This window comes from Gnatocerus cornutus, chromosome 6 (genome assembly GCF_029298725.1).
Source record: "Gnatocerus cornutus isolate USDA-ARS CGAHR chromosome 6, icGnaCorn1.1, whole genome shotgun sequence".
Taxonomy (NCBI): domain Eukaryota; kingdom Metazoa; phylum Arthropoda; class Insecta; order Coleoptera; family Tenebrionidae; genus Gnatocerus; species Gnatocerus cornutus.
Window position 1 is genome coordinate 14,823,540 of NC_142238.1, and position 21,413 is coordinate 14,844,952.

General features: G+C 39.1%; 5 protein-coding genes across 6 annotated transcripts; 2 read left to right on the forward strand and 3 right to left on the reverse strand.

Annotated features, from left to right (window-relative positions):
* The first annotated feature begins 1,611 nt into the window (after window positions 1–1,611).
* Window positions 1,612–4,922, forward strand: LOC148173283 (aminopeptidase N-like). The gene is made up of 10 exons (XM_088038772.1): window positions 1,612–2,298; window positions 2,346–2,832; window positions 2,877–3,030; window positions 3,075–3,156; window positions 3,204–3,553; window positions 3,603–4,062; window positions 4,118–4,291; window positions 4,335–4,478; window positions 4,528–4,606; window positions 4,655–4,922. The coding sequence occupies exons 1-10, from the start codon at window positions 1,652–1,654 to the stop codon at window positions 4,868–4,870; spliced, it is 2,793 nt and encodes a 930-aa protein (XP_087894898.1). The 5' UTR covers window positions 1,612–1,651; the 3' UTR covers window positions 4,871–4,922.
* Window positions 4,923–5,029: 107 nt separating this feature from the next.
* On the forward strand, window positions 5,030–8,359 carry LOC148173284 (aminopeptidase N-like). Its single transcript, XM_088038981.1, has 7 exons — window positions 5,030–5,713; window positions 5,769–6,255; window positions 6,311–6,546; window positions 6,593–6,960; window positions 7,007–7,784; window positions 7,830–7,908; window positions 7,955–8,359. The coding sequence occupies exons 1-7, from the start codon at window positions 5,067–5,069 to the stop codon at window positions 8,240–8,242; spliced, it is 2,883 nt and encodes a 960-aa protein (XP_087895107.1). The 5' UTR covers window positions 5,030–5,066; the 3' UTR covers window positions 8,243–8,359.
* A 257-nt stretch (window positions 8,360–8,616) lies between these two features.
* superdeath (Suppressor of ER stress-induced death) lies at window positions 8,617–14,323 on the reverse strand. 2 transcript variants are annotated; one of them, XM_088039282.1, is made up of 10 exons: window positions 14,228–14,323; window positions 12,385–13,065; window positions 12,168–12,326; window positions 11,823–12,116; window positions 11,413–11,596; window positions 10,487–11,365; window positions 10,238–10,437; window positions 9,879–10,190; window positions 9,753–9,834; window positions 8,617–9,708 (listed from the first exon to the last, which is right to left on the reverse strand). In XM_088039282.1, exons 2-10 carry the CDS (start codon window positions 13,053–13,055, stop codon window positions 9,559–9,561), a joined length of 2,931 nt encoding a protein of 976 aa, XP_087895408.1. In that variant the 5' UTR covers window positions 13,056–13,065; window positions 14,228–14,323; the 3' UTR covers window positions 8,617–9,558. The 2 variants fall into 2 exon arrangements, with proteins under 2 accessions (XP_087895408.1, XP_087895407.1); XM_088039281.1 differs by having other exon boundaries at window positions 14,202–14,323.
* Window positions 14,324–15,183: 860 nt separating this feature from the next.
* Window positions 15,184–18,136, reverse strand: LOC148173286 (V-type proton ATPase 116 kDa subunit a 1-like). Its single transcript, XM_088039863.1, is given in 10 exon segments — window positions 15,184–15,313; window positions 15,358–15,529; window positions 15,579–16,040; window positions 16,083–16,210; window positions 16,260–16,743; window positions 16,789–16,939; window positions 16,985–17,374; window positions 17,422–17,754; window positions 17,798–17,974; window positions 18,020–18,136. Coding segments are annotated over 10 exon segments (2,544 nt in total).
* A 148-nt stretch (window positions 18,137–18,284) lies between these two features.
* Window positions 18,285–21,207, reverse strand: LOC148173287 (V-type proton ATPase 116 kDa subunit a 1-like). Its single transcript, XM_088039047.1, has 8 exons — window positions 21,091–21,207; window positions 20,361–20,861; window positions 19,924–20,313; window positions 19,726–19,876; window positions 19,200–19,683; window positions 18,644–19,155; window positions 18,421–18,595; window positions 18,285–18,375 (listed from the first exon to the last, which is right to left on the reverse strand). The coding sequence occupies exons 1-8, from the start codon at window positions 21,205–21,207 to the stop codon at window positions 18,285–18,287; spliced, it is 2,421 nt and encodes an 806-aa protein (XP_087895173.1).
* Between the last annotated feature and the right edge of the window lie 206 nt (window positions 21,208–21,413).

The following is a 21,413-nucleotide window of genomic DNA, read 5'->3' on the forward strand; positions in this document are numbered from 1 at the left end:
CTAGTTCCCTAATTTACTATTTTTACTAACACTTATAATATAATAATTCGAGATACTTTACTCAGTTCACTCAAATTGTCGGAAAAATGAGTTTTACCTTGGAAAAGCAAAAGTAGAAGATGTATGATAAGATGTGAACACAAATTTTTTTTCAAAGTTTATTTTTATTTTTTTAACACTAATTGTAAGAAATTTGCGTATTTTGTTTAGTGTCTATTTTTTAAAAAAAAAGAACAAAATTTTTCACAATTTTTAATACCCAGAAAACAGTCAGTTGCTCAATAACAAAAACTTTTCTTTTTTTAACAAACTGTACTGTCCTGTCCTATTGACAATTGGGTACCAATTAGGTATAAGAAAGAAAATCGTATGAAAAATTGTGCGTTCTTGTATAAACAAAATCATTGACAAATCGCTATAACTCTGAAGACGTAATAAAAAACTAAACATTTTTTATTTTTAAATTTTTTTATATAATTCACTTTCTCTAAATTCTAGTATTTTTATTTAAATTTTCTTCAGAATCTTCAATTTCGTGTTAAATTTTCTTTAAATTAATATTAGATTTTATTAAAAAATTTTAGCTAAACGTTCTCATTTTTTGTTTTTGTAAACTCTCTGGAATTTCTAGAATTTTCTAGTTGTTTTATTTTTTTTATAGATCTTTAGATATTTATCAACTCGTCCTCGTTTTGTAAAGCATTTCTTAGATTGTATTATTATTACTTTAAAATTCCCGATAGTTCTCTATTTTTCGCCTTCTCTCAATTAATTCTAGATATCTTGTTAAATTTACGTTTTTGTCTTCTTTAAATTGTCTAACTTCTTTAATTTTCTTTAGATCTTCAAAAAGTTTTTAGATTTTCCTCAAAGTCCCTAGATTATCTTTATTCCCTCAAAATTTTTGCTAGATTTATTCTCTTATTTTTTCTCCAGATTTTTTAAATTCTCTCCAAATCGTTAGATTTTCTAAATCTCCATTTTTCCAATTTACATCATCTAAACAATCGCATAATATTAATAATAATAAAACGTGGGACCTAAAATAAAAATGAAGATGTAAAATATAATTAAATTGAAGTTTGATTTTCAATAATCAAAATATTTAGTTTATTTAATATTGCCATATTATAATAGTCGTAATTTAGGAACAGTCTGTACAATCTGCTGGGCTGTGCACGTATAACTTGCTGCCTATTTCATATCAATGATTTGTTGATTTTTATCAATCTAAATATGCGAAAACACTTTAATTCCACGAATGCGATAACAGAAATTAGGTATTAAAAAGCCCATTTTATTCGTAATGATCAAAGATTCTGATCCTAATAAAAGAAGCTCAAAACGCAATGTACATTTGCGTCCTTTTTTTATTACTTTTAACTCAACACGTGGTCCTTTTATTACTTTTTTATTGACCCCCAGCAACTTAAATCATTTCATAGGTTCTGCGTTGGCCCATCTACCCAATTACAACAAATTTACACTTCAATCCTTGACCTTTTGACCATTATCCACTTGAAACATGTGCGCGTATACAATACACCTGCAAAGTAGCAAAGATAAGATAACTCTATTCAATTCCCAGATCATAACAGCAAAAAATATCAATAATCACTGATTTCTGGTATTTGTCGCGCACTTCTTGACAATGCTTGCACTTTTATACTTGTCTCTACTTTTTGCGTTGGTTTCTACCAGCGGTCCTCCAAGATACCATGAAGCGGCGCCGTTGCAAGTCAAAGCCGCCAGCAAGCGACTTTCTGGTGAAGTTACTCCGAATTCCTACACACTGTCGTTTCGATTAGATGAAGACTTTGGGGAGAAAAACAGTTTCGCTGGAACCGCAACGATTGCGGTAACCGTTGGTGAAGTTACCACTGAGGATTCATCCTTCCAGTTCCATGCTAAAGATTTGACGTTTACTTCGAGCGTGTTGAAGGACAAGAATGGAGCGATTGAGGCTACTTTTTCAGAACCAGATTTAGAAACTGATTTTGTGACGGTGACACCGAAAACCAAACTGGAGCCAGGTGACTATACATTGGTCTTTGAATACAGCGGGGTTCTGAGTGATACGGCTATGGTCGGATTTTACAAGAGCAGCTACATTGACCAATTCAAGAAGAAGAAATATGTGGCGGCCACTCAGTTTGAAGAAATGCACGCCAGAAGGGCTTTTCCGTGCTTCGACGAACCGGAAATGAAAGCGACTTTTAGTCTATCCTTAACATACCCTAAAGGGTACTTCGCGTGGGCCAACACACTCGCAGGTACTCCCAAACCTGACAAAGACAAGTAAGTGTTACTTGTTCAAGTCTTGTATTATGCTAACTTCATTTCAGTCCAAATCTCGAAAGTGTCAACTTCGGCCGAACCGTGAAAATGTCGACATATTTAGTCGCATTTCTTGTTGCCGAATTCAACTGCAAAAGCGGTGATGCCTTCAACAAAAAGCCTGTTGAACTTTGCTCCGAGATAAACGCAATGGACACTTCTGCGAAAACTGCGCTTGACGCAGCCCCGCAACTTCTTCAAATAATGTCGGATTTCACAAACTACAACTACAGCATGCCCAAACTCACCTTAGCCGCCATCCCAGACTTTGCCCCAGGTGCCATGGAGAACTGGGGTTTGATAACTTTCAGAGAATCTATTCTATTTTGGTACGAAAATGAATCCTCAAACCGAAACAAACAAAGCGTGGTGACTGTCGTCGCCCATGAACTGTCCCATCAATGGTTCGGAGACTACGTCACATTAAGTTGGTGGAGCGACATGTTTCTTAATGAGGGTTTCGCCACTTACTTCGAATACCACGCGGCTGATCAGGTAAAGGTAGAGTCTACAGTTGCGCAACTTCAACTTCTTTGTAGATTCAACCGGACTGGGAACTTACCAAGCAATTCGTCGTCGAACAATTGCATTCGGCTCTTGAAGCTGATTCTTTAGCCACGGCTTTGCCTCTAAGTTACGATACTGAAAACGCGGATTTTAGTGCCAGGAGTAACGACGTGTCGTACAACAAAGGTAAATGCTGCAAGTGCAATAAAAAGCTCTAATGTGTTGTTTAGGCGCTAGCGTTATAAGGATGATGCACCATTTCCTCAGTCTTGACAACTTTAAGAAAGGAATCGCCGACTACATCGCAAACAAGTAAAATTTTATTCAAATACTAAGAGGTATTGACCCCAAAATTTCAGTGGATTATCGACTGTAACTCCGGATAGTCTTTGGGAGGCCATGGAGCCATACACTGAGAAGCTGCTCCCTGAAGCGACTCTAACAAAAGTCATGGAAAATTGGGTCACCCAACCTGGTTACCCTCTAGTTACAGTCACATCAAACGGAGACGATATTGTAATGAAACAGAAGGAATTCTCACTATCTGGCGAAGGTAAAACCGAATGGTACATCCCCATCACTTACTACTCAAGCGTAAGTGAAGCCAACCACACTCTGACGCATGGATGGTTGAGCCCTAAGACCACATTAACATTCCCTGGAGTTCTAAAAACCGGCGATTTCGTAGTACTGAACAACCAACAAGTTGGTAAGTTGTCGCAACCTCTCTGGTAAAACTCCATCATCCGTTCCTTCAGGATATTACCGCGTTGATTACGAAGACAGCCTCTTATCAAAAATTTCGGACGCTCTAAACTCCAACATTAAGAACATCGACGAAATTTCAAGAGCCGCTCTTGTTGATGACCAACTTAACTTGGCCAGAGCCGGAAAGAAATCATACAGTGACGTCTTCAAGTTCTTGACTTTCTTAAAGAATGACGATTCGTACTATTCCTGGTACGCGGCGTTCAACGGTTTTAGCTATCTTCTGCGTTATACAGTCAATGAAGGAGTACACGATTATCTCGTTGCTTATATGCAAGAACAAATGGAGACACTCATGAAGTCGGTTTCGTTAGACAAAGAAAAACCCGAAGATCATATTGGGACTCTTAAACAAGTCTTGGCACTCACCTGGGCGTGTAAGTTAGGACACGAAGATTGTATCACCACGTCCGTGAAAAAGTTCGCCGAGTACAAAACGAAAGACCAAAAGTAAGCACACATGGTTACAACACTTATAACTCAGGTACGAATTTCTTCCTTTCAGACCAAGCCCTAACTTGAGGTACATAATCTATTGCAACGCTTTACGTAACAGTAGCACTTCCAGTGACGATTTCGCATTCCTCTGGAAGAAGTACCAAGACACTAGGATTTTCAGTGAAAAGATCACACTCCTTCAAGCTATGGGATGCGTCCCTGATACTTACACCAGAGAAAAGTAAGTTAGTTTCGACTCACAGCGCAATTTCACGGAATTCTAGGTACCTGGACATGGCCATCAGCGGAGACACCATCCGACTCCAAGATGCGAGGTACCTCTTCTCGTCGGTTTATTCAGAGGACGTTGAAGGTGTGACAAGCACTCTAAACTACATAGTTGATAATCATGAAGCCATCATTGACCAGTAAGTGCGCGTTTTTCTATTTTCATTTAATCGCAACGGGATATTGCAGTTTCGGTGATGTTGACAGTTTGAATTCGCTGATAACGTCGGTGGCGGACTTCATCACAACTCAAACTCAAATTGATAAGGTTCGGTGTAATTTTTTTGAAGCATCACACTTGATGATTGAATTCTAGTTAACAAATTTCGCGAAAGTCGAAGGTTTGGATGATTCTCTTAAAAGTGCGTTGTCGGAAGCCGTTTCCAAGAGCAAAGAGAATTTGAAAACAATTAAGAAGGTTGAGGAGAGCTTCAAGGATCATATGTCCACTGACTCCGCTATTGCCATCAGTGGTGGTTACATCACAATTCTAGCCGTTCTTGTAACTGGACACGCATTTTTTAACTTTTAACATTGATTGAGTTCTTTGTACAAATTGAGAAATAAAACACTTTTGGTATTGATTGAGTGGATATTTATTCATCCCAGTTCTATCCACTTGACCCTCTCCTGCGATTCGAGGTAATGAAGATAAGATATCCAAAATCAAATCTGCTCAATGAAGCTATTAATGCAGGTGAACCTCTGATTTTGTTCATTTCCCAACAATGTTTGGTGCTTTGTGTTTATCTCTGTTTGTGGCGTTGGCTGCCGCCAGTGCTCCTTCTCAACACCACAAAAGTTTTGCGTCACAACTCAAAGCAACCAATAAGCGACTTTCTGGTGAAGTTACTCCGAATTCATACACACTGTCGTTTCGTTTAGACGAAGACTTTGCGGAGAAAAACAGTTTCACTGGAACCGCAACGATTGCTGTAACCGTTGGTGAAGTTACCACTGAGGATTCGCCCTTCCAGTTCCATGCTAAAGATTTGACGTTTACTTCGAGCGTGTTGACGGACAAGAATGGAGAGATTGCGGCTACTTTTTCAGAACCAGATTTAGAAACTGATTTTGTGACGGTGACACCGAAAACCAAACTGGAGCCAGGTGACTATACATTGGTCTTTGAATACAGCGGGGTTCTGAGTGATACGGCTATGGTCGGATTTTACAAGAGCAGCTACATTGACCAATTCAAGAAGAAGAAATATGTGGCGGCCACTCAGTTTGAAGAAACGCACGCCAGAAGGGCTTTTCCGTGCTTCGACGAACCGGCAATGAAAGCGACGTTTAGTCTATCCTTAACATATCCTAAAGGGTACTACGCGTGGGCCAACACAGTCTCAGGTACTCCCAAACCTGACAAAGACAAGTAAGTGTTTGCTAATTGTCCAAATCTTGTATTATCAAGTCTAACTTCATTCTAGTCCAAATCTCGAAACCGTCAAGTTCGGTAAAACCGCTAAAATGTCGACATATTTAGTCGCGTTTCTTGTTGCCGAATTCAACTGCAAACAAGGTGACGCCTTCAACAAAAAACCTGTTGAGGTGTGTTCGGAGATAACCGCAATGGACACTTCCGCAATAATTGCTCTAGATGCAGCACCGAAACTTCTTGAAAAATTGTCGTATTTCACCAATTTCAACTATAGCATGTCAAAACTTACCTTGGCTGCCATACCAGATTTTGCCCCAGGTGCCATGGAAAACTGGGGTTTGATAACGTTCAGAGAGTCTGGCCTCCTTTGGTACGAAAACGAATCTTCAAACTACGACAAACAAATGGTCGTCACAAATATAGCCCATGAATTGTCCCATCAGTGGTTCGGAGACTACGTCACATTGAGCTGGTGGAGTGACATGTTCCTGAATGAGGGCTTCGCGACTTATTTTGCATACATCGCCGCCCAACAAGTACGAAATACCGGACCATTGGCGTTGCTTCCAATTAACACATTGTATTTTCAAGATTTACAGTTATTGGGACCTTCCTCTTCAATTTGTGGTTGAAAAATTACATTCTGCTCTGGAAGCAGACTCATGGGACGACGCTCTGCCTCTGAGTTACGACACCGACAATGCAGACTTCAGTAGTAGAACCAACGACGTGTCATACAACAAAGGTGCGAGCATAATACGGATGATCCACAATTTCCTCGGTCTAGATCTATTTCAAAAAGGAATCAGAGACTACATCGCTAAGAAGTAACACTTCGCTTCACTAATACACTCAGTAACCTTAAGGTTTCAGTGGATTGTCCACGGTAACTCCCGAGAGCCTTTGGGAAGCCTTCCAACCATATGTGGCTGAACTCCCGGTAGATCAACAACCACCTGAAGATCTGACGGTCATCATGGAAAACTGGACCAAAAAACCTGGTTACCCTGTAGTTACCGCTATAGCCAATGGAAACGACGTTGAGATAATTCAATATAAGTTCTCAATGTCTGAAGATGGTAACAGCGAAACCGATTGGTACATCCCTATCACTTACGCGACTTCCGCGATCGAAGCTTTAAATATTTCAACACATGCATGGTTGGCTCCTGGTAGCTCGTTAACAATAAAAGGAGTTCTTAAAGATGATGGTATCCTCGTTTTGAATAACGGACAAGTTGGTAAGTCGTTTATAAGAATCTGACAATTAGTCAAGTATTTATATAGGATATTACCGCGTGGACTACAGCGAAGTTCTTTTAACCAAAATCTACAACACGCTGCAAGAAGATTTACGCAACATTAACGAAATTTCAAGAGCTGCTCTTATCGATGACCAAATCAACTTAGCTAAAGCGGGAATTAAAACATACCAAGACACCATCTACTTCTTGAGGTTCTTAAAAAATGAAAACTCGTACTATTCGTGGTACGCAGCTTTCAATGGGTTTAACTATCTTCTGCGACACACAGTCGATGAAAGAGTGTACGCTTTCTTCGTTGATTACATACAAGAACAGATGACGGAAGTCCTAAAAACCACATCTTTCGACGAAGAAATCCCTAATAACCATTTAAAGACCCTCCGACAAGTGTTGGTCGCCACGTGGGCGTGCAAATTAGGAAACGCAGATTGCATCGCGTCGTCCGTTGCGAAATTCGAAGAATACAAGAGTACGAAGACAAGACCGGGCCCCAACTTGCGGTCTGTCGTCTACTGCACCGGTTTGCGCAACAGCAAAGACGCGAGCGCTGATTTTGATTTCCTCTGGAACCAATACAAAGAAACAAGAATTTTTAGTGAAAAAATCACACTGTTGAAAGCTCTAGGTTGCGTTCCCAGCGACCCCAAAAGAGAAGAGTATCTCAAAATGGCCATCACCGAAGAAAGCATCAGACGCCAAGACGCCAGATACGTGTTTTCATCGGTTTACTCGGAGAGTCCAGAAGGTGTTATTAGTACCCTTAACTTCATAGTTAACAACCACGAAGATATCACCAAACAGTGAGTCCGTTTGACGTGTTTTCTTAGTTAACACGGTAGTTGCAGCTTTGGAGAAACCAACACGCTGAGTTCCCTCATCAGAGAAGTTGCAGATTTTATTTTTACACAAGACCAAATTGACTTGGTTGGTCTAATTCTTGTTGTTTTCTCAACTAATCTTTGGTTTTCAGTTGACCACTTTTAGTCACATCCTAGGTCTGGATTCTAGTGTGAAAGACGCGGCGATAAAAGCGACAGAAATCGGTGCACGGAATTTAAAAGAAATTACGAGAATAGAAAATGAATTTACAAGGGTGAAAACAACTACTGAAAGTGGGTCAACTAATGAACCAAAGACAACTACTGATGACTCAACGATATCAACAACCCCAAGCCACCCCAATGGCGCGGTTATAATCCGGGGCGATTATTTGGCGTTTGCTCTTGTAGGGTGGGTATTATCTGTGATTTTGATATAAATTGTGTTCTTATCAAGTCAAAATCACATGTCTTGTGTTGCAAAGTACGTAAGTTAAATCCAAATTGTATTTGTCCTGATAGAGATTGCTTTAATTAAATTATTGATTACAAGATAAGGATGTTTCTTAATGTTTTCGCAGATTTAGCGTGATTCAACGACACCTGCAATTTTTGCAGATTAACACACAATTTGCTTTAAAATTGATAAAAAAGAATCTGACAGGAAAATGTAATAGCTTAGATAAGGCACTTACAAAAAATAATAACAATGTGACAGTTTTATCTGTTGGATTATCGAAAGTCAGAACAAAAAACTACTAGGAATCTATTGAGTAATAAGTAAACAAGACTAATGACAATGAAAAACCGGTCATGGACAATAGAGAACGGATATTTTTTTATTTCTATTTTGTAGTGTATAAGTACAACTTGAGTACGCACAGTAATTTACAATTCTCTACAAAGTTCTTTAAAGTTAACACAAAAATGTCCCGCAAAAAATATTCTGGCGCCTTCAATCTGTTAAAAAACATCAATACAAGTCTCTTTAGAGTGAGAAATAAAGCTTAAAATTGCAACGTTGTACATATAAAAATAATTTCACCTATTTCTTACACTTTTTAAATTGCTTCGAAGTTCCAAACTATCTTATGGCAAGTAAATAAATAACATACAGGGTGAACCCGAATAAAGTGCAAAGATTTCCGCCACAATATCCGACACCAATTTAGATAACGATTCGGCAAAAAAAAAATCAAAATTCAAATAATTAATTTGCTTGAAATAAAGGGGATCCTCAAAAGGGTCAAAAAGACCAAATGCCCTTCATAAGACAATCCACAATCTCATCATGCATAAGATTCATCCGTCAACAAAACACTTTTTATAACTTTAGGTTCATTACAACACTTTTAAAGAAACCACTGAGAAATATTAAAAAAACCTAACTCAAAATATTCCAAATTTGAACAATTTGGCACTGTTAAACCAACAGTTCAACAAGAACCTCGATAAAAACATTTTTGCCACTTGTTCATTAGCGTTTTTATTCTCAACTTTTCGATGGCTTGGACTGACAATGACATTGGACTCTTTTACACCTAACACTTCAGTGGCGCGCAGCGATTTCTGCAAAAAACTTTGAATATTTTTTTCTCGGAAACGGTGACGTTGGGAACGCTAAATTTGGCCATTATGTCAAACTGCGTTGTCTAATATTGGGGTTAAAATCTTTGTGCTTTATTCGGGTTCACTCTGTATACAAAACTTACACCTAAGTCTACCAACATGGTAAAAAAATAAAAAAAATCTTACGTTAAACGTCGACTTTAATAAGCCATCTGATGATTTCCTTCGCATGCTTTTCCATCCATTTAACATTCGCTTCGCCTTGTTCGATTGACTGATGCGCAGTTCTCAGAGCGATTCCAAATTCGTTTTCTTTTTGTTTCAAAAACGTCTTAAACTAACGACAAGTTATTACAAATTTTTATTTCAAATAAAACTTACGTCATCGACTTCAAGCTGTGTGTTGAATTTGATGGTACAACTTCTTACGATGCTGCTTAGCGACATAGAGGACACCCCTAAGCTAAATAAAACTTACTTTTGAAGATCAGCAAAATTAAAACTTACTAAGATCGGATTCTATTCCACTGCGTTTTCAAGAATCGGTAAGCGAGCTGCTGACCAATCGCGTTGTTGCTAACAGCGGCAAAAACTCTGGCGGAGTCGTGTTTTCTTATTCTTGAGTTCTCAGTGACGGCCCACTCGAGGTATCTGCTTAAAATCCAAATTTCTTTGGAACATCCCAATGCCATCAAGAGAGTTTCTTTTTCGCTGTCGACGTTGGCGTTCAGGTAGCGTTGCCAGGCGAAGTCCCATTCTTCTTGGCCTCCGACGCTGATGGCAGTGCAGTAAACAGTTTCTCGCAAGTTTTCCGAGATTCTAGAATAAGTCTGAAGAAGCTTGAATGGTACTCGGTGGAAACTTACAAATTTCTTTTATCTGGGTCAGGAGAGTTTTTCCAAGTTTGAAATTCTCGCACGGCGTTGATGATGCAGTCACGAACTCCAAGTTTGCAGACTCTGGTGGTGATCTCAAAACGGTTGTAAATGAGGAGTTCCGGGTCGTTTTCGCGTTCCGTGAACCCGATTTCGTGGTAAAAGTCCTCCAAGAGAGAAAGGAGGTATTTCTAGAAGAATAAACATTATTTTTGGGGGTTTATTAGGTTTAATATTTACCTTAAACTTGTCGAAATGGGCAGTCCGGATAAACATCTCATACAAGTAGTCCAAACTAGTCAAAGCAGCCTTCCATGGGACGTATTCTCTCTCTTGTTTCAAGTACTTGGTGACGTTTAAAGCAACACCGTAATTTAAGTAGCCTACAGAGGCCAAATTCAACGCATCGTCTAAAAGTTGCGCGCGATTCTTCGGATCAAACGCTAAATGTCCGTTCTTCTTCAACAACTGTTCAATAATCAACCCCCAGTTCTTCAAATCGTAATTAACTCTGTAATATCCCGTCTGGTTGATGTTCGCCAACAACCACTCCTTTTCCATCACGTCTAACTTTTCTACCACAACAAACGGTTGCGCCTTCATCCACACCAATTTCACTTCTTTTCCGCTGCTGTAAGTCACAGGAATCCACCACAAAGAATCATCTTTCTGGTCCCGGCTAATCAAGAAGCGCTCTTGAGAGAAAACCACGGAATTATTATTGTAGTGTCTTTGTGCTGTAACGACAGGGAATCCAGTCTGGAGCGTCCACGTATCCATAATTTCCTTGATGGTAAAGTTATCGTCCAACACTTTATCTTCGTGGCTTTGTTCAGTCAGAATCGACCACAAATCGTCTTGTTCCGCGTTATTATACATGCGACTCTTCAGATACCGATTGAGACCCCTCCTAAACACATCCAAAGACAAGAAGTGCTGCATCATCCGAATAATAGCCGCACCCTTAGAGTAAGAAATCCTGTCGAAAATATCGTTGATTTCATCAGGATTGTTCACTTTGATTGAGATTTGATGGGAGGATTTCAAGGCGTCTAGCGCAAGAGCTCCGTGAAGATCGCTAATGAGAAACTGATCCAGTTCTTTTAAATGAGGATTCACCTAGAAGAAGATTTAGACTAATGAAGAGGAAGAAGAGGAATAATTACAGCGTTCGCTCCGAGATATTCGACGTAAGTAGCAAAACCTTCGTTCAGCCACAAGTCGGACCACCAAACTGGAGTTACCAAGTTTCCGAACCATTGATGGGCGAGCTCGTGGGCGATCACGTGGGCGATTCTTTGGAGGCTGTCTTTACTGGAAACTTTTTCCTCGTAGAGCAAAAGTGACTCTCTGAAATGGCGAAAATTGAAATTTTCTGGAATTTTGATTATGTTTGTGTTAATTAAAAGACGACGTGACTTTAGAATACCAACTCAATTACAAAGTTTATTAATTATCCGCCACACGCTGCGGCTAATTAAGAATGTTAAAAGTTTTGTTGTCTTTATCAACACTCATTTATTACAACACATGTTTTATATTAGTGTTTTTAGGTCACACTGTGTATTGGAAATACCTGTAAGTGATCAGCCCCCAATTTTCCATGGCTCCTGCTGAAAAATCAGGAAGTGCAATCATGTCCGTCTTCGGAAGCGGGTACTCAATCCCGAAGAACTTTTCATAGAACTCCAACACTTGGGGGCCGACCTGCAAACCGTACTTAGTTTGAGACAGAGCATCCTTCCGCGCCCACACAGAAAATGTGCCGTTTTTAATACACTCGAAATCAGAAATGACGAACGCGATCAAATACGTGGACATCGGGACGCTTTCCTGGAACCGATCCCACATAAAATCCGGGAGATTCTCGCTGAAACAACCAAAATAGACAAGTTGTTAAGCCCAAAAACAGCAAACTTACACTGGTTGGGGGCTGCCAACTTTGGGCATGTTGGAAATTGCCGTCATGTCTTTCGGCCGTGCTAGAGTGAGTTGAAATTTGGCCTTCAAAGCGGGTTCGTCGAAGCACGGGAAGGCTTTCCTAGCGTCGGTGGCTTGAAACTGTGTGGCCGCGATCCATCTATAAAAAATCGTTACTTCTTAAAGTTAAATTCGTTAAATCTTCGAAGTGTTTTCACCTGGTTTCATTCTTGACTTTGTAGGAGCTTCGGTAAAAACCCGCCAAAAGGTCGTTTAAGACACCTTTGAATTTAATGTTGAGAAGGTATTGAGATCCTACTCTTAACTCTTCCTTTAAATGTATGATCAAGAACTGGCGTTTAGTGTCGTTAGAGATTCCTCTAATTGAAAGACATTTCTGGGGCGCGCAAACCATCACACTATCTATAATTAAGTCATCAGCGTGTAAAGTGATGTTATCGCTGCTAACTGTCACATTAACAGTTATTGTAACTTCTCCATGGAATGTGAAGTTCCCTTCAGTAATAAAAGGAATAAGTTTGATTCTGTAAGAATCAGGCACAACATTGCGGGGAAGTCGCACGTCGGTGTCCACAACCACAGCTTCAGTTGTGGTGGTAACTTCTTCGCAATCTTCGGTTTGAGTTTCGTTGCCATCATCAGCGATGGTGGTTCCTTCCGAGTACTTATCATACACTATAACCGTTGACTGTTCCACTTTAGTTTCACAAGAACTCAAGTTGTAGACTAATAAAGCAGTCGCAACTACGCACCCCACAAACAAAACGCAAAGAAATAGCGCCAAGGATCTCGATATTGATACAAGTTTTTGTTTCCCGAACGTGGTGACGGTGGATTCCATGATGGCGTCTTCACGGGTATGGGTCATGCTCAAGATCCTGAAAATTTGAACGAATGGTGTAAGGTGTTTTATTACGGGATTTTTCGTGGCGGAAGAACAATGCGGGTCACCCCTATCTTCGGGGTATTAAATTACAATCTCTCATAAAAGAAATCTTAAACTCATTTAGAAATGAATCTTCATCACTCTTTTCCTGTTCCATTACGAAACGAGTAGACCTCAGAATTTCAATATTCTTAAAGAGCGACGCGAAAGCGCTCCCCTCTACATTCTAATCAAGTAATTGCAGTAAATGATATAATAAAACGACCCGCTTCGTCTCCAAAATATCAAGAATATTAATTTGTTTGTTTACTGACAAGAAAACACGAACAAGCACCAAAATTTATAGACTTGGACTGGTTATAAATACCATCTGGGTTATGACCCAGTAAAGTTTGCTAAATATAATTACTACATATGTGCCTGTTCGGAACAATCACTATTTTCGACCAAAATGACCTTGCGTTTAATATTTCCTGATTTCCAAAACTTATTTCCTAGGGTACGGCAGATTGAAGTTGCGTCGCAACAACTCCGCAATTGCGTCGACGCAACTTTGAAATCCGTGAAAAAATGACGAGAGAATAAACAAAATGCAATCGCGGTGAGTCTCAAAAATACAAAAACTTCTAAACATTACTCAACAGTTTGATTTATGATTCTCCAATCAGAAAATGACGTAAATAAAATTAATTATAATATTCACTTAATGATCCCGAGACGAACTTAAACAAACCGCATCGTTTAATTAATTAATAAAATAACACGAGTCGTTAAACCATTAAAAGTTGAGACAAGAAACTGTAATAAATAATAAGAGCGTTTCATTTTTTGTCTGCTTCCTTCATTTGTCTCCGCAATAAATTATTCTTATCTCAACCATATGGGTTCAATTACAAGCACATTTACAGATTGTGAGTGAAAAACTTTTCCTCTTTTCCATCAAACTTAACGAGGACGCGGCAAAAACCAACGAAACTAAATCAACTCATGTTTACGCGAATTTAATTAAAACCGAAACAGTATAAATATGTGATGTAGCGTTGCGAAAAAATTCACGCAGTTTACATTTAATAAAGCGACAATTTTTATTGTGGCTTTCCGCTCGGATATAATTAAAATTTTGCTTACTCTAAGTGGTCCGCTGTTGTTTATACCCTTAATAATATCATTATCCTGACACCCCCGTGGTTGCTTTGAATTGTAAACAAACAACACTGAAGTTAGCGTGTGCAGACGATGTAAGCTAATGTAATACTGAATTTAAAGCTTGGCGCTAGATTGCGCATGGCTTCCCTAAACAATTTCAATGCGATTTGGAGCAACGTGACAGAACTAATTCATACAAGGGGATGGGGATCGAGGTCTTTTGTATAGAGTTGCACCCCTTTACGGGCTAGACAAAATAGACGAAGCCGAAAAAATGATGTGAGAGGGTTTCAACGGCCTTTTCGCATTTAGAACGAGTCAATTACGGTACAATTTTTTGTTTTTCAAAAAGCAATTATTGGAAATTTGAATTTTCAATCGCGAAAAACAAGGTTACACGAATTAGTCACAGTTATTTTGCGGATAATTTATGAATGGTAATTAATAGTTGTAAATAACGTTTTATCAAAGAATGTAAAAATATTTCGAATTTTCAGTGTTATCTGGAGCAAAAAAATCATTTTTCAGCATTCCGGCTCGCTGCCACCGCCTTAAACGCGACACATTTAGTAGATGATAATAAATCATCAGGCTAGTTCTCTGCTTATCATTTCCGTCGGTTTATATTCAATAAGAGGTCAAGGCTAGAAGAAAATCTAAAATAAATTGTTACAATACGTAATTATCATTATGTTTGATCTAATTTGATTTACTCCACGTGTTCGTGTTTATTTACCCACAAGCGATTGAGTCTTTTCATTTTCTTTCAAGTTTAAAAATACCGCAAGTACGAAAGTCAAGGACTTGGGAAACTAGAAACAATAAAGTTTTTCACCTTCCTGAACCTAGAAACCTAAAGAATTATCTGGGCGGCCGAGTGGAACTGTTTTCGCATTCGGTTCACACGGTATAAATTAGTTTTTATTTTAAAAATATTCCGACAACTCAAACCTGACACTTCAAACTAAATTTCTTTCGTTTCCTCCTCTTCCTCGACTTCTTCGCTCTGATTCTGATGATCGAGAATTTCCTTAAAACTAAACGGCTCGAAAGAATATCCTTTACCGTCGTAAAACTTGCTCATGAATTCGACCCTGGAAGTTAAAGTATTTCAATTCTTAAGAAAAAGCGACTTTACCAGTGCAACCGCAGGGTGTGCAAAAACGCTGATAGTCCCTCCATCACCACAAGAATCGTGATGGTAAAAAACGCCCAGATAAAAAAAGATGCGAAAAGAGCCACTCCACCCACATATCCCGGTTTTGTGACCCCCAAACATAACACACGGCTCCAGAGAATGTGAGACAACTCTGAAAAAAAATAACAAGTTTTGGCGTTTTTTCAATAATAACTCCATACCGCTGTGGGCCAAAGACAATGCCCATAAACGTAAATAAGAGGCGGTATGAGAAACCGTCCCCAGAACATATTCAATGGTGCTGATTATCTCAGTGATGAACACATCGGTCATGGTTTCTTTTTCTTCAACTGTGAAGTTCGTATCGACGCTTTTATGGAATTTGAGGCTCAATTCGTCATGGAAATCCTTGTGAGACTGTAAATATAGAGATCAGGTAAGAGGTCAAAATAACATTTCTTTTACATGAGAATATCGTCGGACAGTCATCACATAAATCGGTTTTCCCAGTAGCATCACCGGAATGGTAACCGCAGCAGTGCACATCAAAACTGTCTCCAGTTTTGGTTGAAATGAGAAAAAATAAGGGTCGCAACCAGTTATTGGGTTGGTTTTGCGTCCCAAGACCATGTTTATGAACAGAATTAATATCGAAGGCGCACAGGAAGTTCCATGTTTCGAATCTACATTAAAATTATTTTCGTAACTACAATACTCGAACTTACCGTCGTTTTGGGCTGAGAATAAAACCCACTTAATGAACATCATCGTCACCAGCCAAAGAAACAGACAACTAAGCAGAGTCAATTTTGGCAAAAAATCCAAGAAAATGTACGCATATTTCCGGCAATACCTTCAAAATTCAATCAGAGATGTCTTCTAAACTAATTAAAATAAATTACAGGTAATTAATGACATTACTAAACAGTCCCAAAATCATATGAAAAACCCCTAAAACAATAGAAATCTTCATTTTATAGGAGTTAAGAAACGCAATCTTGTTAGTAGAAACCGCCCAAACGGGATCCACCCCAATAAAATAAGGGAAACCCACGTAATCCCCTTTGGGGTCTAAAACCACCTCGTGGGTCCCAAGCAAAGTCGTGTTATTCAACTTAGGGTACCAACTTGACCCGAAGATATTAACAGACTTGGAAAAAACTTCATTGTAGATAAAACCGGTATACAAAGAGAAAAAGCCCATCAAAAGCATGAGATAGCGTCCGGCGAAAAAAATGTTGAAGATCTCGTTAGAAACTTTGGAGTTTTGAAATTTTTTCTCTTTCATTATCAAGAAAACTGCAGCAAGAATTAGGATGAGAGCGTGGCCTACATCTCCGAACATCACGGCGAAGAGAAACGGGAAAGTTACAATGGAAAACAATGCTAAAAACGAAGTGTTAAAAAACGATAAAACTGATAGTGATGAACCTGGATTCACTTCTCGATAAGAAGACACTCCGTATATATCAATCATTCGTTGGAAGCACTGTGTAAACTTGTTGGTTTTATGGTACGTCGGGGGTTCCTCATCAGTTCTGACAACGTATAAAAACGAAAAGATTGGACACCCGGAGGCTCTCTGCAATACCAACACTAAACCTATTAAAGAGTGTTGCTAACTTACTGATCCATCAGCTAGTGCTTTTTTAACAGCGGAAATGTTGCCGAAAGGGACCCAACACTGGCCCACAAAACACTTTCCAGTCACGTCCATATTCAGTAAGTTGAGGACGTGATAAATGGCTTTGATCTTGCTCACCATAGTACTCCAGTAAATAAAATCTTTGGATACTTGAACGAGAAAAGTTTCTCGAAATGAACAAGTTTGGTTGATGACTAAAGTGATGTCGTCGAGACGCCTGGTGATGTTTTCAAGCAACTTTTTTCGTTCAGAGGGAAGTAAGGGACAAGTGTAGAGAATGGCGCGGAAGCCTTCGCAGATTTTGGTGATTCTGGGGGTCAGGAGAGAACCATGAAAACACATAATGAAGACAGTTTTGTATTCTTTTGTACCCTAAAGAACTAAAATTGTACCCAAGGGAGTAACGAAGGGTTTATTACCAAGTTGAGATCTTCCAAAGGCTCCTCAACGTCGATGGTCTGGAAAAATATGTTCCCTTTGCTCACCCTCCACACCATGGTCTCAAACGACCTGGTTCTTTCTCTGGTGATAATACCAGTGATGACGTTCAACTGGTTCAAAAGTGCCGAACTTTGCAGTTCCGCGATATTTTTAGAGCCATCAAACCCGAAAATCTCGTCTCGTTTCTTGAGAAAAACCTCCGACTTTTCTAATACGTACTTCATCTGTTGCAGATCTAAAAAGCAGTGTCTCAAAGTGCGCGCGTTCTGAGACAACTTCTTCAACTCTTCTTCACTCTTAGAAATGTGCAGCTAAAAACATCATTTAGAGAAAGGTGTTAAAACGCATCTTTACTTCAAGAAGTGCGATTTCGTTCGGAGGCACAGCTTTAACAACTTCTGGAGTTTGCTCAATGACGACACTGTGACTCTCAGTTTCCGATCTAATGTAGTGAAGTTTCCGCTCCATTTCGTGGCAACGTCTCACCTCATCCACAAAGTTTCTTTGAAACGAAGTTACTTCTTTGTTTAACTGAAATGAGATGTTATGAAATTGAAGAGGGATTTTTAAGACAACATCTCGGAACTGGACGACTCCTATTTCTCCCAGTTCGGAAACCACGAAGTATGCTGCTTCTGAAGGTATGAAAATTTGACAAAGAGTCATGCGTTCGCCGTGGAGGAGGTCCCCCATTTTGACAGTTTGTGGGAAAACAAGTGTAAAAATTAAGGTCATGCGATTTTTAAGTGATGTTAAAACAGTTTCTAATAACTGCAATTTTTTACTAAAAAAATTAGTTAATCTACAATACAACTCTTCAAACATTTTTTTTTAAATAATATTAATCGTCATCGCTTTTCAAAATCAAATTGAAATCGAACGGCTGAAACAGATATCCTTCTCCACTGTAAAACTTGCTCATGAATTCAACCCTAGAAGACCAATCAGCGCAGTTTTTCACCAAAAATGGGTCTTACCAATGCAAGCGCAAAGTATGCAGAAATGCAGATAACCCCTCCATTACCACCAAAATGGCGATGGTAAAAAACGCCCATGCTGAAAACGCTCCGTAAATCACAAAACCTCCAACAAATTTCATGTTCTGTTGTAAAGCCATGCTGAAGACTCTTCCCCACAAGACCTCAGAGAGTTCTACAACGACAAAAATTACAAGGAGGTATATTACAAATAAGAACTTACGAGAATGGGCTAAGGAGAGAGCCCACAATCGCAAATATGAAGCAGTGTGGGAGATGGTACTCAAAACGTACTCTATAGTGTGGATGGTAGACTGAATGAACACCTCACTCATTGGTTCTTCTTCTTTTGTTTCATTAAGTGGATGTTGTTCAGCGTCGACATTTCGTCGCTTGGATCTTTTAAACTTGATGTACAACGGTTTTCCGAGAAGAAGTGTTGGAATACACAGTGCAGAGATATAAATTATGTTTTTCTGAATCATTCCTTGAAGTTTAAACATATAAGTGTTGCACCCTGCTTTGGCTTCAACCTTTTTAAATAAAATCATGTTAATGAAGTAGATGAGAACTGAAGGAGCACATGAGGATCCGTATTGCACAGGTTGACTTTTATCGCATGAGTACCACATCCATTTCAGGAACATCATCACAACCATCCACATGAACAAAAACAGAAGTAGAAATAACTGCGGTATGAATACAAGAAAGATGTTTGAGTACTTCCGAAAATATCTGAAATTTCCAGTTAGTTAAACTCATTTGAAAATGATACTTACACAAAGTTGATGATGCTGACGCAAACCCCGAAGATCATATGAGTGACTCCGAAGATAATGGACAATTTCATTTTGAACGAATTGAGAAAAATAATTTTGTTTTTGGCCACTTGCCAAATAGGGTCCATACCAAAAACGTATGGTGTTCCCTTGTAATGAAATCGTGGATCCATAGCCAATTCCGTAGTGTTTACCGCTATTTCAGAAATCAACGTTGCTTTCCAACTCGTTCCGAAGATGTTGATCGATTTGGAGAAGAAGTCGTTGTAGACGGAACCCGTATACAAGGAGAAGATACCCATGAGAAGAATAATGTAGCGACCACCGAAGAAAATTCTGAAGATTTCATTACCACGCGTCTTGGGCTCTAACTTTTTCTCCATGATGACCAAACAGGCGGCGAAGGCAAGCATGATCAGTGCGTGACCAACGTCACCAAACATCATCGCAAACAAGAACGGAAAGGTGACGATAGTATACAAAGCTAAGAAGAGCATTACCAAACTTGTTACTTAACTATACTCACCAGGATTAACCTCACAGTATGACGCCAAACCGTAAGAATCGATCAAATTCTGGAAACCTGTGGTAAACTTGTTGCTCTTGTTATAAGTCGGTGGTACCTCATCAGTTTTGATGATGTTATGAATGGGCAGAGTGGTGCTCTCAGACACGTACTACTCACAATTAGTAAAGCGACAATTCAGTGGTATTTAAAACTTACCATTCCTCGAAACAACGCCTCTTTCACTTTTTGAATGTCGTTCTTGGCAACCCAACACTCCCCAATAAGACCTTTTTTTCCCCAATCCACCTTAAAGAAGTTCAAAATGTGGTAAATCGCCTTCATTTTGCAAACCATCACGCGCCATTTGTGCACTTCTTTGGCGACGTTCGTTAACACTCTTCGGCGGTGTTCTGCAGACTGGCTCAAAACTATCTGCAAGTCTGCTAACTGCACGTCCACTCTATTCATCATGTTGGTTCTTTCTTGCATGGAGCTGGGGTATGGATATAGCGTCGCATTGTAGCCTACGCAAATTCTGTGAACCATATCAGACAAGACTTCTCCTTGACAGAACACCACAAAAACGGTTTTACTTGTTGCATGTCCCTAAAACTTCCTTTAAACGCGCGTGCAAAATTCAGAGAATACTTTACAGTTACTGGGTCTTCCAGAGTGTTAGTTAACCGCACGTGCCTGATAAACACATTTCCTCTACAAATCCTCCATAAGGTCCTTTCAAACGCGGAAAACTTCGCTGAGTCAATAACTCCAGTTACGCATTCCAAGTGTCTTTGCTCTTCACCTCCCGTTTTATTTTTCATAGCTAAATTCATGAAGAGATCGTTCCGATCGTTGAAACAACTCAGTACTTTTTCAAGTACCAGGCGGTATTCTGTTAACTGCAACGAGTTTCTTTTTAATTCAATTGCGTTTTCAGTTATTGCGATGATATTGTCTTCGGCTTTTTCAATTTGATGTTCAATTTCAGCGATTTTTTTAGGATGTGGTGCTTTAGGCAGAGCGTGAAGTGCGGGAGTGGGAATCTTTTCTTTTACGATTATTTCTTCGATAAAACGAAGTTTGCGTTCTACTTCGTTGCAGCGGGAAACTTCGTTGACAAACTCGCGGTAGCCAGGATTGAGACCTTCATTTACCTACGAAAATCAATTATAAGAAAAGTTTTTTCAATCAAAACCATACTTTATTTGAACATGCAAAAATGGCGGATGCGCCATAAAATTTCGAACTTTGTGTACTGAAAATATTAGGGTCGGGTTTTCACCCGCTGAAATAGTTATAATTTAATTGTCATAGCTACAATTTGGTTCTTATGGTTACTAACTAATCCATAATAACTATGGAAAGTTAAATTAGAAAACTTACATCTCGAAATTGGACAATGCCTAGTTCTCCTAGCTCAGCAAGAATAAAATACGCTGCATCTGATTGCACGTAAAGTTGGACCATGGCCATTTCCTCGCTTCTAAACATGAACCCCATTTTGGGGCCGTAATTTGGCAACACGAAATTAAATTTGGAATTTCACAAAAAAGCACTAAACAAAATGGACACCACAGTGATGCAAACTTTTGAAACATAATTTTTCATCAGTTTTAGTGCTGAAGATCGGAAATCGACCCAGAAATGGATTTAATGACTATTATTTAGTTCGCTGGCGCATCTATGAATTATTATTTACGTTTTAA

What these genes read in the sequence shown, in the direction of transcription:
- LOC148173287 (XM_088039047.1), bottom strand. Translation starts at nt 21,207, where the DNA reads ATGGGGTTCATGTTTAGAAGCGAGGAAATGGCCATGGTCCAACTTTAC. An exon ending in AGGCGTTGTTTCGAGGAATG is followed by an intron (nt 19,877 to 19,923) that starts GTAAGTTTTAAA and finishes AATTGTGAGTAG; the next exon opens with TACGTGTCTGAGAGCACCAC. An exon ending in ATACTGTGAGGTTAATCCTG is followed by an intron (nt 19,684 to 19,725) that starts GTGAGTATAGTT and finishes TGCTCTTCTTAG; the next exon opens with CTTTGTATACTATCGTCACC.
- LOC148173284 (XM_088038981.1), top strand. Translation starts at nt 5,067, where the DNA reads ATGTTTGGTGCTTTGTGTTTATCTCTGTTTGTGGCGTTGGCTGCCGCC. An exon ending in CCCAAACCTGACAAAGACAA is followed by an intron (nt 5,714 to 5,768) that starts GTAAGTGTTTGC and finishes ACTTCATTCTAG; the next exon opens with TCCAAATCTCGAAACCGTCA. An exon ending in TTTGAATAACGGACAAGTTG is followed by an intron (nt 6,961 to 7,006) that starts GTAAGTCGTTTA and finishes GTATTTATATAG; the next exon opens with GATATTACCGCGTGGACTAC.
- LOC148173283 (XM_088038772.1), top strand. Translation starts at nt 1,652, where the DNA reads ATGCTTGCACTTTTATACTTGTCTCTACTTTTTGCGTTGGTTTCTACC. An exon ending in GCCGACTACATCGCAAACAA is followed by an intron (nt 3,157 to 3,203) that starts GTAAAATTTTAT and finishes CCAAAATTTCAG; the next exon opens with TGGATTATCGACTGTAACTC. An exon ending in GATACTTACACCAGAGAAAA is followed by an intron (nt 4,292 to 4,334) that starts GTAAGTTAGTTT and finishes ACGGAATTCTAG; the next exon opens with GTACCTGGACATGGCCATCA.
- superdeath (XM_088039282.1), bottom strand. Translation starts at nt 13,055, where the DNA reads ATGACCCATACCCGTGAAGACGCCATCATGGAATCCACCGTCACCACG. An exon ending in GTTGGCAGCCCCCAACCAGT is followed by an intron (nt 12,117 to 12,167) that starts GTAAGTTTGCTG and finishes TGGTTGTTTCAG; the next exon opens with CGAGAATCTCCCGGATTTTA. An exon ending in CCCATTTCGACAAGTTTAAG is followed by an intron (nt 10,438 to 10,486) that starts GTAAATATTAAA and finishes TTATTCTTCTAG; the next exon opens with AAATACCTCCTTTCTCTCTT.